The sequence below is a fragment of the Cetorhinus maximus genome, unplaced genomic scaffold, assembly GCF_964194155.1.
Source record: "Cetorhinus maximus unplaced genomic scaffold, sCetMax3.hap1.1 HAP1_SCAFFOLD_2946, whole genome shotgun sequence".
NCBI lineage: Eukaryota > Metazoa > Chordata > Chondrichthyes > Lamniformes > Cetorhinidae > Cetorhinus > Cetorhinus maximus.
The window spans coordinates 1-11143 of NW_027598876.1; the positions used below are offsets into that span (position 1 = coordinate 1).

At 59.4% G+C, this 11143-nt stretch overlaps 1 protein-coding gene across 1 annotated transcript; it reads right to left on the reverse strand.

Annotated features, from left to right (window-relative positions):
• Positions 1-445: 445 nt before the first annotated feature.
• Positions 446-3955, reverse strand: LOC144677733 (uncharacterized; the record flags this gene model as incomplete). Its single annotated transcript, XM_078537757.1, has 2 exons — positions 3409-3955; positions 446-503 (listed from the first exon to the last, which is right to left on the reverse strand). Coding segments are annotated over exons 1-2 (526 nt in total), but the record flags the coding sequence as incomplete, so codon positions are not given.
• Positions 3956-11143: the final 7188 nt, after the last annotated feature.

Here is an 11143-nt window from a genome sequence, read left to right on the forward strand (position 1 = left end):
CGGCGCTCCCTCAGTACTGACCCTCCGACAGTGCGGCTCTCCCTCAGCACTGACCCTTAGGCCAGACTGGGGTAAGGATGGCAGATTTCCTTCCTAAAGGGCATTAATGAACCAGATGTGTTTTTACGACAATCAACAATAGTTTTTGTGGTCACCGTCCAGATTTTTATTGGATTCAAATTTCACCGTCTGCGATGGGTGGAATTCGAACCCGGGTCCCAGAGCATTACCCTCCATTACTCGCCCAGGGACAAGACCACTAGGTCACTGCCTCCCCATAAGAGATAGGGAGGGCGAATGGGACTCAGTGCCAGTTAGGACGTGGAGGCAGGAGAGTTTGGGCCGAGCTGAGGTATACGGAGGGTGGGAGGGAGGAGACGGGACTGGGTGACGTTGGAATAGTTGAGAGACGATCAAAACTATATCAATAAGTGTCAATACTTACCCAGCAGGCTCATCAATTGTTCAACCGATATCACCTCTGTTTTTGGTGGCAACTTCACCTGTAGGAGGGAGAAAACATTCCAGAATATTCTTCAATGTAGGGTCGCCTTGCTTAAAAGTTGCATTCATATAGCGCCTTTGACACAGTAAAACGTCCCCAAAGCGCTTCACACCAGTGAAAGTTTCACCCCGAATCACAGGTCAGAGACAGGTGACCAAACACTCTGGTCAGAGAGGTCAGTTTTAAGGAGCATCTTAAAGGAGGAGAGAGAGACAGGGAGGCGGAGAGGTTGAGGGAGGGAAATTCCAGAGCTCAGGGCCCCCAGGCAGCTGAAGGCACGGCCGCCAATGGTGGAGCGATGGAATCGGGGTATGGGCGAGAGGCCGGAATTGGAGGAGCGCAGAGATCTCGGAGGGTTGTAGGGGCTGGAGGAGGTTACAGAGATAGGGAGGGGTGTAGGGGCTGGAGGAGGTTACAGAGATAGGGAGGGGTGTAGGGGCTGGAGGAGGTTACAGAGATAGGGAGGGGGGTAGGGGCTGGAGGAGGTTACAGGGATAGGGAGGGGTGTAGGGGCTGGAGGAGGTTACAGAGATAGGGAGGGGTGTAGGGGCTGGAGGAGGTTACAGAGATAGGGAGGGGTGTAGGGGCTGGAGGAGGTTACAGAGATAGGGAGGGGTGTAGGGGCTGGAGGAGGTTACAGAGATAGGGAGGGGTGTAGGGGCTGGAGGAGGTTACAGAGATAGGGAGGGGTGTAGGGGATGGAGGAGGTTACAGAGATAGGGAGGGGTGTAGGGGCTGGAGGAGGTTACAGAGATAGGGAGGGGTGTAGGGGCTGGAGGAGGTTACAGAGATAGGGAGGGGTGTAGGGGCTGGAGGAGGTTACAGAGATAGGGAGGGGTGTAGGGGCTGGAGGAGGTGACATAGATAGGGAGGGGTGTAGGGGTTGGAGGAGGTTACATTGGTAGGGAGGGGGTGTAGGTGCTGGAGGAGGTTACAGAGATAGGGAGGGGTGTAGGGGCTGGAGGAGGTTACAGAGATAGGGAGGGGGTGTAGGTGCTGGAGGGTGTTACAGAGATAGGGAGGGGTGTAGGGGATGGGAGGAGGTTACAGAGATAGGGAGGGGTGTAGGGGCTGGAGGAGGTTACAGAGATAGGGAGGGGTGTAGGGGCTGGAGGAGGTTACAGAGATAGGGAGAGGTGTAGGGGGTGGAGGAGGTGAGATAGGGAGGGGTGTAGGTGCTGGAGGGGGTTACAGAGATAGGGGAGGGGTGTAGGGGCTGGAGGAGGTTACAGAGATAGGGAGGGGTGTAGGGGCTGGAGGAGGTTACAGAGATAGGGAGGGTGTAGGGGCTGGAGGAGGTTACAGAGATAGGGAGGGGTGTAGGGGCTGGAGGAGGTTACAGAGATAGGAGGGGTGTAGGGCTGGAGGAGGTTACAGAGATAGGGAGGGTGTAGGGGCTGGAGGAGGTTACAGAGATAGGGAGGGGTGTAGGGGCTGGAGGGGGTTACAGAGATAGGGAGGGGTGTAGGGGCTGGAGGAGACAGGGAGCGGGGGTGTTGGGAAACATGGGGCAGAGATGGATTTGAAAAGCAGGACTTTATAAATTCAGTGTGAATAAGTTGTGCGCGAGCCACGTGACCATCGTCAGCCGCAAACCCCTGGTTATACAACATGGAATTGGCCCCTTTACAGAGGGGGCTGTGGGCAGGAGAGGAATAGACCCCCGCCCACCCCCAACCCCCAACCCCAACCCCACCCCCACCCCCACCCGAGGAAACAGTTTCTTTCCATCGACCCGATTGAATCCTTTAATCGTCTCAAACCCCCTCGATTCAATCACCCCTTCGTCTCCCACCCTCGAGGGGATACAAGCCGAGTGAGTGAGTGACCGGCCCTCGGCACCTACACCAAACACGCTGCCTCACACCGACTGCCTAACAACGGTCCCGAAAGCGCTTGCATTTATCTAGCGCCTTTTACAGCCTCAGGCCGCAAAGTGTTCCATTGCCAAAGGAACACTTTCTCGATGCACGCTCGCCGTTGTGATGCAGGAGACGCGGCTGTCAATCTGTGCACAGCAAGATCCCACAAACAGCGATGTGATAACGACCCGGGTCATCGGGTATCGGTTGAGGGATAAGTATGGGGCCCCAGGACACTGGCGGGGTAGAACTCCTGACCCCCACCCCCTTCCAACAGGGGCCATGGGATCTTCTACATGCTCGGTTTAACGTCTCATCCTGAAAGACAGCACCTCCGACAGTGCGGCGCTCCCTCAGTGCTGACCCTCCGACAGTGCGGCGCTCCCTCAGTGCTGACCCTCCGACAGTGCGGCGCTCCCTCAGCGCTGACCCTCCGACAGTGCGGCGCTCCCTCAGCGCTGACCCTCCGACAGCGCTGACCCTCCGACAGCGCTGACCCTCCGACAGCGCTGACCCTCCGACAGCGCTGACCCTCCGACAGCGCTGACCTCCGACAGCGCTGACCCTCCGACAGCGCTGACCCTCCGACAGCGCTGACCCTCCGACAGCGCTGACCCTCCGACAGCGCTGACCCTCCGACAGCGCTGACCCTCCGACAGCGCTGACCCTCCGACAGCGCTGACCCTCCGACAGCGCTGACCCTCCGACAGCGCTGACCCTCCGACAGCGCTGACCCTCCGACAGCGCTGACCCTCCGACAGCGCTGACCCTCCGACCAGCGCTGACCCTCCGACAGCGCTGACCCTCCGACAGCGCTGACCCTCCGACAGCGCTGACCCTCCGACAGCGCTGACCCTCCGACAGCGCTGACCCTCCGACAGCGCTGACCCTCCGACAGCGCTGACCCTCCCTCAGCGCTGGGACTGGGAGGGTTGGGCCGGGAATACAAGGAGGCCGACGACTGGGGGGGGCTGACGTTAAACTCCCCTCGCCGCTCAGTGAGTGAGGAGCTGGAGCGGGGGGGGGGGGAGTATCACCCACCTTCCATCGGAGGAGGAGGATGTTGATGATGGCGATGAGGGGACAGGGCCCGTTCTCGCTCTGGGTTATCAATGGCGTCTTCTCCCCTTTCCAGCTGATCCACTTGACCAGGTAGAAGGTGCTGGCCGGGTCGCTCCGGGAGGCCTCCGGCCTGGACGGCGACCCTGACGGCGGAGGAGGGGTGTCGGAATCGGCCGCCCGCTCCCCTCCCGACGGCCAGGCCCGCCCCGGGCTCTGCCGGGGCCGGTGCCTCGGGGCCTCCCGACCCCTGACCCTCGCCCTCCCCGCTCGGAGCGGAGGCCGGCGGGATCTCGGGCCCCCGGCCTCCCCGTCCGGCTCCTTCCGATCGCCCATGGGGTGCCCGGCGGCCGCGGGGTCGGGCTTCCCGCCGACGGGCTGTCCGGAGGCGGTGGTCACGCTCCCCTCCGCATCAACGCTGCCCCCAGGCTGGACGCGGTCCTCCTCCATGACAGACGGCCCCCTCGCTCTCTTTGGCCGCGGCCAAGTCTCGGAGGCCTGCCGGTTCTCTCGCTTCCCCCACCCCGCTCCCGGGTCGGCCTCGGGTTGTGTTGACCCACCGGCCAACTTGGGGTCCCGCCCCCTTGGGTTCCCCGGCCGGTGACGCCAAATCGGAGGTCGGCCCGGCAAAATTTGGCGTTCGGTCTCCGCTGCCTCTAGCTCCTCCTTAACCTCTTGGCTCCTTTAATCCGGCGATTCGAGTCCCCGCTCAGCCTCGCCGGGCTAATGTCCGGGACAAGGGGGGCCGTCGGGGATCTGCTGCCCTCCCAAACGTTGTCACTTTATCCGCCCTTCCTCATCCCCTCGTTTCCCCCCACCCCCCTCTCTCCTTCTCCTCCCTCCCTCCGATCTCTCGGCTTTGCTTAACCCACCCCCCTCCCTCCCCTCCCACCCGGACCAATCCCAGTGGCGATACCCCCCCCCCCCCCCCTCAACCAATCCGTTCGAACTCTCCTCCGCCTCCCACACGCTTAAGTCCCGCTCTTTTCTCCGGCTGGGTCTACGACCGAGAACTTCGGCGTTGGCGGCGGTGAGTGGACGCGCTTTTATCCGCCAACCCTCCCTCCTTCCTCCACGAAGGCGAGGAGGAGGACGCGCCGAGGACGTGGGTCACCCTCCGCCTCTTGCCTGGGTTATCGCTCAGAGCATTTCATTCGCATATAGCCTCCGGGCCCAACCCATCCTTTCCCCTTGACCCCACCCCCACCACCTGACACCCCAACCCCCCCTGCCCCTCCCCCACTTTATCCCGCCCCCCCTCCCCTTCAACTTGGACCTGATGACGTCAGCAGAGCCCTGATACACCCTAAATTTCACACTCTGGGGGGGGAGGGGGAGGGGGAAAAAATTGGCCTGAAATCGGCAATGACCCCCAGGTGGGTGGACACTCGGTGGGAATGGCGGATCCTGAGGTAAACCCGGTGCCTTTCCCCCGCCCAGTTCCCGCTTAAATCAAAGAAGCGAATAAATTTGGACGGCGGCCGTCAATCCGGAAATGGAAACCCCCGCCCCCGCCACGGTGGACGAGGAGGGTGCGGCTGGCGCCAAGAGAACACTTCCGGCTCAACCCGCCCCTCTATCCCTCCCGCTTAGCGCCACCCCTCCCAACAGCGGTCTGGAGGACCTCATTGCAGCTCAATGCTCCATTGACCACTTCAACCCTTCCATAAGCATCAAAATTGGGGAGGGAGAGAGATAGAGAGAGAGAAACAAATTAGCCTCACAAACCATGAAATGATTTGGAAATCCCAGGACGGAGACCGGGCCATTCGGCCCCTCTGCTCCGTGCTGGTGTTCCTGCCCCACACGAGGCTCCTCCCACCCACCTCTTCATCTCCCCCTCCCCTTCCTTCTATTCCTTTCTCCCTCGTGTGTTTATCCAGCTTCCCCCCCACCTTCAATCCATCTCCGCCATTCACCTCGACCACTCCCCGTGGGAGCGAGTCCCACATTCTCCCCGCTCCCCGGGGGAGCGAGTCCCACATTCTCCCCGCTCCCCATGGGAGCGAGTCCCACATTCTCCCCACTCCCGTGGGAGCGAGTCCCACATTCTCCCCGCGGGAGCAAGTCCCACATTCTCCCCGCTCCCTGTGGGAGCGAGTCCCACATTCTCCCCACTCCCCGTGGGAGCGAGTCCCACATTCTCCCCCACTCCCCGTGGGAGCGAGTCCCACATTCTCCCCACTCCCCGCGGGAGCGAGTCCCACATTCTCCCCACTCCCCGCTGGAGCGAGTCCCACATTCTCCCCGCTGGAGCGAGTCCCACATTCTCCCCCACTCCCCGTGGGAGTGAGTCCACATTCTCCCCACTCCCCGTGGGAGCGAGTCCCACATTCTCCCCCACTCCCCGTGGGAGCGAGTCCCACATTCTCCCCGCTCCCCGTGGGAGCGAGTCCCACATTCTCCCCCACTCCCCGTGGGAGCGAGTCCCACATTCTCCCCGCTCTCTGGGTAAAGACGTTTCTCCTGAATTCCCCATCGGATTTATTAGTGACTTTTATATTGATGACCCCCCCTAGTTCTGGTCTCCACCACAAGTGGAAACATCTTCTCTACGTCGACCCTATCGAAACCCTTCCAGAATTTTAAAGACCTCGATCAGGTCACCCCCTCAGCCTCCTCTTTTCTAGAGAAAAGAGCCCCGGCCTGTTCAGCCTTCCCTGATGGTTATAACCTCTCCGTTGTTGTATCATCCATCTGAATGTTTTATTTGCACCACCTCCAGTGTCTCAATATTGTTTTTATAATAGAGAGACCAGCACTGTGGGGGGTTGTGGGGGGTGGGGGTTGAGGGGGGGGTGGGGTGTGGTGGGGTGGTGTAGGGGGTGGGGGGGTTTGGGGGAGGTGGGGAGGTGAGGGGGTGTGGCGGGTGGGGTAGGGGGTGGGGGGGAGTGTGGGGTGGGGTAGTGGGTGTGGGGTGTGGGGGGGATGGATGTGTCGGGGGGTGGGGGTGGGGGTGTGGGGGGGTGTGGGGGTGGGGGGTGTGGAGGGATGGGGGTGTAGGGTGGGTGGGGAATGTGGGATGTGGGGGGTGGGGGTGTGTAGGGGGGGTGGGTGGGGGAATGTGGGGGGTGAGGGGTTGCGGGTGTAGGGTGTGGGTGGGGGGGGGCCCCTGAGTTCTCCCCGGGGCCAATATTTACCTCAGCCGATGCGGCCCGTCCTCACATTGCTGTTTGTGGAGCTTGCTGTGCGCTCCTTGGCGGCTCCGAGCTGTCCAGCAGCGCCTGCGCTCTGCCACGCGGTCCGGGGTCGGGGGTTAGGGGGCAAACCTGTGACATCTAAACCCCTGCCGGAACCCCCAACCCCCTCTCTCTCCGCTGCTGAGTCCCCCTCTGGCCTGAGCGACGCGGGTCCCTGAGGTGCCGTCTGAGCCCCTGCGCAGCCCAAGCAGCGGGTGCTACCTCCCCCAGTTGAACAGCGCTGGGGGGGGGGTGGGACCAAGCCTGGAAACCCAGCAACTTCCGACTGGGAGCTGAGGATTTGACCCAGGCAGCCAGAAGCCGCTGTTTGAGAGCTCGGAGGCCTGGTCCCCTGGAGAGAGGAGAGGACAGGGGTCACAGAGCCTTCACCATCTGCTGCACGTTTCAGATGCACCCGTTGGAATTTGAAAGATTCAACGACCTTGAGGCACGCGTGTGACCCCGGGCAGCTTTCAACGCGCTGAGTGACGGCCAGGCACTCTCTGTCCTGACACAACCTCTCCGGGAGGCCCTGTGTTCACTCAGCCCCCACCCCCCACCGGGCTCGGAGGTCCGTCTGAAACAGGCTGTAAACCCGAAGGAAAAGGTGTCGGTTGTTTGCGTCCGGGGGTTGGAATCGTGTGTGTTTTGCACATTGTGAGGCAGAACGAGTGAGACAGGGAGAAAGAGAGAGAGAGAGAGAGAGATAGAGATGGCAGAGAGGGAAAGAGAGAGAGAGAACGAGAGGGGAGAGAGACAGGGAAAATGAGAGAGAGACAGAGGGAGAGGGAGAGAGAGAGAGGGAGAGAGAGAGAGGGAGAGAGAGAGAGGGAGAGAGAGGGAGAGAGAGAGAGAGAGGGGGGAGAGAGAGAGGGGGGGAGAGAGAGAGAGAGAGAGGGAGGGAGAGAGAGAGACGGGGAGAATGGAGAGAGAGAGAGAGAAGGAGAATGTGAGAAAGAGAGAGAGAGGGAGAGAAACAGACTGGCAGAGAGAGAGAGAGAGGAAGTGAGAGAGTGAGAGAGAGAGGGAGAGAGAGACAGGGTGAATGACAGAGAGAGAGAGAGGGAGAGAGACAGAGTGGCAGAGATGGAGAGAGAGATAGAGAGAGGGAGAGAGAGAGACAGGTAGAATGAGAGAGAGATAGGGGGAGAGATAGAGATGGCAGAGAGGGAAAAAGAGGGAGAGGGAGAGAGAGAGAACGAGAGGGGAGAGAGAGTCAGGGAAATGAGAGTGAGAGAGGGAGAGAGACAGAGTGGCAGAGAGGGAGAGGAGAGGGAGAATGTGTGAGAGAGAGAGAGAGGGAGAGAAACAGGGTGGCTGAGAGGGAGAGAGACAGAATGGCAGAGAGAGAGGGGGAGAGATGGAGCGAGAGAGAGAGGGGGAGAGAGAGAGAGAGAGTGGCAGAGAGGGAGAGAGAGAAAAACAGAGAGAGAGAATGGGAGAGAGAGAGATAGGGAGACTGAGGGAGAGAGAGAGAGGCAGGAGAGTGAATGAGGGACAGAGAGAGACAGAGAGAGAGAAAGAAAAACAGAGAGGCAGAGAGAGTTAAAGGCACAAGGAGGAAGAGGGACAGAGAGAGAACAAAACAGAGAGAAACAGGAAGAAAGAGAGAATGAGAGAGACAAAATAGATAGAATGAGACAGAGAGAGAGAGAGAGTGAGAAAGGGCGAGAGAGACAGAGAGATGGAGAAAGAGAGACAGTGAGACAGAGACTGAGGGAGAAAGAGATAGGTGTAGAGAGAGACAGTGAGAAAGGCTGTCAAAAGACACAGAGACAGAAAAAGAGAGAGAGAGGAGATAGAAACAGAGAAAACGATGGAAGAGAGAGAACGAGGGAGAGACAGGCAGAGAGAGATGGAGAGAGACAGAGAGAGAGACAGAGAGAGAGCGACAGGGAGGGGGAGAGAGACTCAGAGACAGACAGCGACAGAGATACTGAGAGAGGGGACATGCAATGGAGAGAGAGTGACATAGAGAGATGGACGGAGAGAGAGAGAGGGAGAGGCAGAGAGAGAGAGAGAGAGAGGGACGGAGACAATTTGCTGTGAAAGTTACATTTCTTTCCGGCAGCTGCGGTTAGTTAATGAGGTAACTAGTAAGAGCCGGGTTGTCTAGCCGCTGCGGTTAGTTAATGAGGTAACTAGTAAGAGCCGGGTTGTCTAGCCAGCAGTGCTAACTGTCCTCTGGAGAGTCTGGGCTTGTACAAGTACAGGGGGTCTGGGTAGGTGCACAATGTTCACATGCTGGGACATAGGGGCTGGTCACTGGCGGAGACGGGTGTGTGATCTTGGGAATTTGGTGAGTGAGGGAATTCGGGACAGTGAGGGAGGAGGGACTGCTCTGACCTTTTAGACGAAAGATGATAAATTATTTCATAAATTTCAGCGGGATCATGGGGAGTATCAAATAATTCAATGGAGAGTACTCCCAGGGTCAACCGTGAAGGCTTACACACCTACAAACCAACTCAAAACTCTCCACGGACTTGCTCCCTCCCTATCTCCGTAACCTCCTCCAGCCCCGACACCCCTCCATATCTCTGTAACCTCCTCCAGCCCCTACACCCCTCCCTATCTCTGTAACCTCCTCCAGCCCCTACACCCCTCCCTATCTCTGTAACCTCCTCCAGCCCCTACACCCCTCCCTATCTCTGTAACCTCCTCCAGCCCCTACACCCCTCCCTATCTCTGTAACCTCCTCCAGCCCCTACACCCCTCCCTATCTCTGTAACCTCCTCCAGCCCCTACACCCCTCCCTATCTCTGTAACCTCCTCCACCCCCTACACCCCTCCCTATCTCTGTAACCCCCTCCAGCCCCTACACCCCTCCCTATCTCTGTAACCTCCTCCAGCCCCTACACCCCTCCCTATCTCTGTAACCTCCTCCAGCCCCTACACCCCTCCCTGTCTCTGTAACCTCCTCCAGCCCCTACACCCCTCCCTATCTCTGTAACCTCCTCCAGCCCCTACACCCCTCCCTATCTCTGTAACCCCGTCTAGCCCCTACACCCCTCCCTATCTCTGTAACCCCCTCCAGCCCCTACACCCCTCCCTATCTCTGTAACCTCCTCCAGCACCTATACCCCCTCCCTATCTCTGTAACCTCCTCCAGCCCCTACACCCCTCCCTATCTCTGTAACCTCCTCCAGCCCCTACACCCCTCCCTATCTCTGTAACCTCCTCCAGCCCCTACACTCCTCCCTATCTCTGTAACCTCCTCCAGCCCCTACACCCCTCCCTATCTCTGTAACCTCCTCCAGCCCCTACACCCCTCCCTATCTCTGTAACCTCCTCCAGCCCCTACACTCCTCCCTATCTCTGTAACCTCCTCCAGCCCCTACACCCCTCCCTATCTCTGTAACCCCCTCCAGCCCCTACACCCCTCCCTATCTCTGTAACCTCCTCCAGCCCCTACACCCCCTCCCTATCTCTGTAACCTCCTCCAGCCCCTACACCCCTCCCTATCTCTGTAACCCCCTCCAGCCCCTACACCCCCTCCCTATCTCTGTAACCTCCTCCAGCCCCTACACCCCTCCCTATCTCTGTAACCTCCTCCAGCACCTATACCCCCTCCCTATCTCTGTAACCTCCTCCCGCCCCTACACCCCTCCCTATCTCTGTAACCTCCTCCAGCCCCTACACCCCCTCCCTATCTCTGTAACCTCCTCCAGCCCCTACACTCCTCCCTATCTCTGTAACCTCCTCCAGCCCCTACACCCCTCCCTATCTCTGTAACCCCCTCCAGCCCCTACACCCCCTCCCTTTCTCTGTAACCTCCTCCAGCCCCTACACCCCTCCCTATCTCTGTAACCCCCTCTAGCCCCTACACCCCTCCCTATCTCTGTAACCCCCTCCAGCCCCTACACCCTTCTCTATCTCTGTAACCTCCTCCAGCACCTATACCCCCTCCCTATCTCTGTAACCTCCTCCAGCCCCTACACCCCTCCCTATCTCAGTAACCTCCTCCAGTCCCTACACCCCTCCCTATCTCTGTAACCTCCTCCAGTCCCTACACCCCTCCCTATCTCTGTAACCTCCTCCAGCTCCTACATCCCTCCCTATCTCTGTAACCTCCTCCAGCCCCTACATCCCTCCCTATCTCTGTAACCTCCTCCAGCCCCTACACCCCCTCCCTATCTCTGTAACCTCCTCCAGCACCTACACCCCTCCCTATCTCTGTAACCTCCTCCAGCCCCTACACCCCTCCCTATCTCTGTAACCTCCTCCAGCCCCCTACACCCCTCCCTATCTCTGTAACCTCCTCCAGCCCCTACACCCCTCCCTATCTCTGTAACCTCCTCCAGCCCCTACACCCCTCCCTATCTCTGTAACCTCCTCCAGCCCCTACAACCCTCCGAGATCTCTGCGCTCCTCCAATTCTGGCCTCTTGCCCATCCCCCGATTCCCCATCGCTCCACCATTGGCGGCCGTGCCTTCAGCTGCCTGGGGGCCCTGAGCTCTGGAATTCCCTCCCTAAACCTCTCTACCTCTCAATCTCTCTCCTCCTTTAAGACGCTCCTTAAAACCGACATCTTTGA